The sequence below is a fragment of the Myotis davidii genome, unplaced genomic scaffold (genome assembly GCF_000327345.1).
Source record: "Myotis davidii unplaced genomic scaffold, ASM32734v1 scaffold46, whole genome shotgun sequence".
Lineage (NCBI taxonomy): Eukaryota > Metazoa > Chordata > Mammalia > Chiroptera > Vespertilionidae > Myotis > Myotis davidii.
The window spans coordinates 4501088-4506292 of record NW_006383006.1 but is presented as its reverse complement, the minus strand read 5'-3'; the positions used below and the strand labels follow the sequence as shown (position 1 = coordinate 4506292).

The 5205-nt window shown below is 38.5% G+C and overlaps 1 protein-coding gene across 2 annotated transcripts in view; it reads left to right on the top strand.

Moving 5' to 3' along the window:
• Positions 1 to 5205, top strand: part of RTF1 (RTF1 homolog, Paf1/RNA polymerase II complex component) — a 64265-nt gene that overhangs the window by 49295 nt on the left and 9765 nt on the right. For both annotated transcript variants that reach the window (XM_006778071.2, XM_006778072.2), the window contains exon 7: positions 4752 to 4887. In XM_006778071.2, the coding sequence (XP_006778134.1) occupies positions 4752 to 4887 (136 nt within the window). The remainder of the gene's footprint in view (positions 1 to 4751; positions 4888 to 5205) is intronic.

Here is a 5205-nt window from a genome sequence, read left to right as displayed (position 1 = left end):
GAGAAGGAGCACGGCCAGTGTGGCTCAGTGTTTGAGCGTTGATCCAGGTCACATGCCCTGGTTTCAGGCACCAAACCAGTAAGGGTTGTGCAGGAGGCAGCTGATCGATGTTTCTCTCTCATTGATGTTTCTTTATCTCTCTCCCTTCCTCTCTCTGTAAAATTCAATAAAATATATATTTAAAAAAAAAATTAATTTTAAACAAATTTCTTTACACATTAGTTATTCTTTCACAATGCAGTCATTTTGACTGCTTTTGGGCAATATAGGTATATACTAAATTTCAGTCTTTCTAGTGTTAATTTACTTTCTAGCTCTATGGATTTGCCTGTTCTAGACATGTCATAGAAATCGAATCACACAATATATGGTCTTTTGTGTCTGACTTTTTTCACTTAGCATAATATTTTCTAGGTTCATGCATGAGATAGCATATGTCAATACTTCTGAATAATATTCCATTTAATGGATAAATACATTTTATTTATCCATTGACCTTTTGATGGACATTTGGGTTATTTTTGCTTTTTTTACTACTATAAATAATTCTTCTATGAACATTTGTGTATAGGTTGTTGATTAGACCCATGTTTTTAATTACTCTTAGGTATGTAGTACTTAGGAATGGAATTGTGTGGTGTGTTTTTTTTTCCTTTTATTGATTTGAGAGAAACATCAATTTGTTGTTTCACTTATTTATTTTTAAAAAATATTTTTATTGGCTTCAGAAAGTAAGTGAGAGGGGAAGAGAGATACAAATGTCAATAATGAGAAAGAATCATTGATCAGCTACCTCCTATACACCCCACACTGGAGCCTGCAACCCGGGCATGTGCCCTGACCAGAATGGAACTGTGACCTCCTGGTTCATAGGCTGATGCTCAACCATTGGGCTGCACTGGCCAGGTTCCACTTATTTATACATTCATTGGTTGATTGCTGTATGTGCCTTGATCGGGGATCAAACCTACAATCTTTTGCGTATTGAGACAACGCTCTAACCAACTGAGCTACCCAGCTAGAGCAAGACTGGAATTGTTGAAACATATGGTAAATTTGTGTTTGACCTTTTGAGAAACTGCCAGAATGTTTTCCAAAGTGGCTTTACCATTTTGTATTCCCACCAGCAATGTATGAGGGTTTCACTTTTTCCATATCCTCACCAACACTTGTTGTTGTCTTTTTGATAGTAGCCATTCTAGTGGATATGAAATGTGATTGTTATTTGCATTTCTCTAATGATTAGTGATGTTGAGCATCTTTTCATGTGCTTATTGACCATTTGGATAACTTCTTTGGTGAAGTTATATCTATTATAGCTTTTGCTCATTTTTTAATCAACTTCTTTGTTGTTGTTGAGTTATAGGTGTTTTTTATATTTTTTTACTATTAATCTCTTATTAAATACAGCCAAACCTTGTTTCTTGAACAATTTGGTTGTCAACCAATTTGTTTTCAAACTGACAACCCTTTCAAGCTGATACCTGAGAATGACAAAAAGTGTTTCTCAGGCCTCAGAGATAATGCTTTTGTTGCTGGTGAAATCAATATCAAGGATTATCACAATTTTAAAACATAAAAAGGCCATCAAGAGTGCTAATGTTGCCCAGCTGGTGTGGCTCAGTGGTTGAGCATTGACCTATGAAACAGGAGGTCAAGGTTATATCCCCAGTCAGGGCATATGCCCAAGTTGTGACTCAGTCCCCATGCAGGAGGTAGCTGATCAATGATTTGTTCTCATCATTGATGTTTCTATCTCTCCCTCTCCCTTCCTCTCTGAAATCAATAAAAATATATTTTTTTAAAAAGCAACAGAACCATTCTGTTAAAAAAAATTTTAAAGAAAAAAGAGTGCTAATGTTGCTAAGTGTGTGAAAGAAACAATGATCACAGACAATGAAAGAGGTAGAAAAACTTGCTGATTTGGAGAAACGAAAGCAATTAGGCAGTGACAGCTATTTCAGAGGCAGAGATATATGAACAAGCAATGATGCTGCATGCTGACCTGAAAGACATCCCTAGATTGAACACTAAAAGTGATTCATTTAAGACTAGTAGGGAGAGGTTCAGTAAATTTAATTTTAAAAGTGTTTATAAATTAAACAATACATTAGACATGTACTGTATATAAGAAAGGTTAAAATAGGGAATCATTTGGAGGTCTGGAATGGATTAATTTAATTTATATTATTTATAATTGGAAAAAATGATTCTGTTTTCTACAAATTGCTTCTTGAACAGCCTCCAGAATTAAGTTCAAGAACCGAGGTTCCACTGTGTATGATTTTCACATATGTCTTCCCCATTTGGTCTTTTTTTTGTTGCTGTTAATCCTCACACACACACAAAAAAGATATATTTTCCATTAATTTTTAGAGAGGAGGGGGAGAAAAATAGAGAGAAACATGAGAGGGACACATCAATTGGCTGCCTCCTGCACTTGCCCCTACTGGGGCCAGGGAATCTGTAACTGAGATATGTGCCCTTCACCAGGAATCGAACCCACAACCCTTCCCTCCACAGGCCAACACACTAACCACTGAGCAACTGGCCAGGATGGTCTTTTTGCTTTTGATAGTGTTGTTTGATTCATGGAAGCTTTTAATTTTGATGGAAGTATAATTTTTAACTTAATATTTTTCTTTTGTTGTCATATCCAAGAAATTGTTATCCAGTGTCATGAAACTTTTTCCCTAAAGGTTTCTTTTAAGAATTTTATAATTTTAGCCGAAACCGGTTTGGTTCAGTGGATAGAGCTTCGGCCTGCGGACTGAAAGGTCCCAGGTTCGATTCCGATCAAGGGCATGTACCTGGGTTATGGGCACATCCCCAGTGGGGGATGTGCAGGAGGCGGCTAATCGATGTTTCTCTCTCATCGATATTTCTGACTCTCTGTCTCTCTCCCTTCCTCTCTGTAAAACATCAATAAAATATATTTAAAAAAAAAAGAATTTTATAGAGTTAGTTCTTATATTTAGGTCTATGATCCATTTTGAGTTAATTTTTGTATACAGTTGTAAGGGTCCATCTTCTTTGTTTGTGGGGTGTTTTTACATGTGGGATATCTAATTTTTCCAGCACCATTTTTTTTAAGACTGTTGTTTTCCCACTGAATGGTCTTGACACCCTTCTCGAAAATTTCCAAAGTAAAATCTACTAAATAAGGTATATTCAGAAAAGTTTAGCACTATACCTTTCTATTTCACCCCTTTCCTTCTTCCCATAAAAGGTAACCACTTAGAAAAATTTTTTTACCTTTCCTTTCCCCCCCCTAAACAAAAGGACACAGATTCACCTACTGTCCTAGATTAATGGTAGCACTCCATATATACTTTTCTCTACCTTGCTTTTTCACTTTACTATACTCTGGTTTCTCTTCAGATCGTATAAATCTTTCGCCTTTTACTATATATCCTAGAAATCACTCCTTATATTTTATGTCGAGCAGCAGTTGATAAACTACCTTTTTGTAAATAATATTTATTGGAATACAGTGATGCCCATTTGTGTCATAATTATCTGTAGCTGCTTTCTATTTAAAGTTTTACTCAAAGATTCTCTGAAGTCATCATAAAATTTCCCCCCATCATTCCTGACCATCATCAAGTATCTTAAGTGCAATGAAAAATAATTGTCGGTACAATTGGTGACCCTTTCTGCCCACTTAGAAACAGTATTCCAGCCCTTTTTGTGTCTACTGAGGCTTGACATTTAGTGCTTAAATGATTTAACTCTCGAGTTTAACTTCATTTTTTGTTGTTGTTTGTTTTCCTGTTTGTTTGTTTTGTTAATCTTAACCCAAGGATATTTTCCCGTTGATTTTTTTTTTTTTTAAAAAAAATAGAAGGGCCCTAGCTGGTTTGGCTCAGTTGCCATTGGAAAGGTTGGAAGTAGGTAGGTTGTCTGCCCTGAATGAAAATTGTAGTAAACAACACCAGGTCCAGCCCAGCATTGGATTGTGTCTGGCTGCTGCATACACATCGCTCTTCTGTGAGGGAGAGGGACTGGCCAGCATTCAGCTGCTGCTTCACTACCTCTCACTGTCTGGGCTAGAGCCAGGGAGGGGAGCAGCGGAGTGGCCCATGATGGGGACCCCTAAAGTACATTTGTCGTTAAACTAAGTTCTAAATCCCAACCTTATAAATATTAATTAACACCAAATTCAGTTTCTAATGTGCTGTGCTTATTAAAATAGCATACATTTGCCGGCTGGCTCAGTGGTTGAGCATCAGCCTGTGAACCAGGAGGGCACAGCTCGGTTTGGGGTCTTGATTCCTGTGTGGGGCTTTTAAGGAGGCAGCCGATTGATGATTCTCTCTCATCATTGATGTTTCTGTCTCTCTATCCTTCTCCCTTCCTCTCTGAAATCAATAAAAATATATTTAAAAATAAAAAAGAAAATGGAAGGGATGGGGAGAGACACAGAGAGAAAAACACTGATGTGAGAGAGACACATCAACTGGTTGCCTCCTGCACCCGCTCTGACTAGGGCTGGGGATCGAGCCTGCAACCAAGGTACATGCCCTTGACTGTATTCGAACCTGTGACCCTCAGTCTGTAGGCCGATGTTCCACCCATTGAGCCAGACTGGCCAGGGTCTCACTTCTTCATGAATTCAAATCATCACAATCCAGTTCCGAGCAGATGGAGCTATCAAGTCACTTTCAATGTGTTAGTTCTTTTTCAAAGATGAAGAATGTTCCAGTTTCTTACTGAGAGAAGCTAAGTAAACATTTTCCCTTTCTTTTTAGCTGAGCTCCTCGCCAAAAAACAGCCATTAAAAACCAGTGAGGTATACTCTGACGATGAGGAGGAGGAGGAAGATGACAAATCCAGTGAAAAGACAGACCGCTCATCCCGAACGTCATCCTCTGATGAAGAAGAAGAGTAAGCTTGTGTACATTTTGGTCTGGTAGTTGGGACAGGCGGGTTCTTTGAGGAGAAGCTTAGTGTCGTTTCCAGAATCTTCCTGTTTGGTCTCTGAATGTTGTTTGGTCCAGGACCCTGAATTGTGGAGCCGAGTTCCCTGTACATTAGCCCAGACATATGTTCCTGCCTTTAGCTCTTGGCCTGAAGCCCTGGACATTTCGTTTGGGCCCAGGAGGTAAAACTGACATCACGGCACCCCCGTGGCCAGATGCTTCCATTTGTCTTCTTACTCTAATAGGCGATCTGGGAAGGTGGCAGCCTTATCAGCACAGCTCA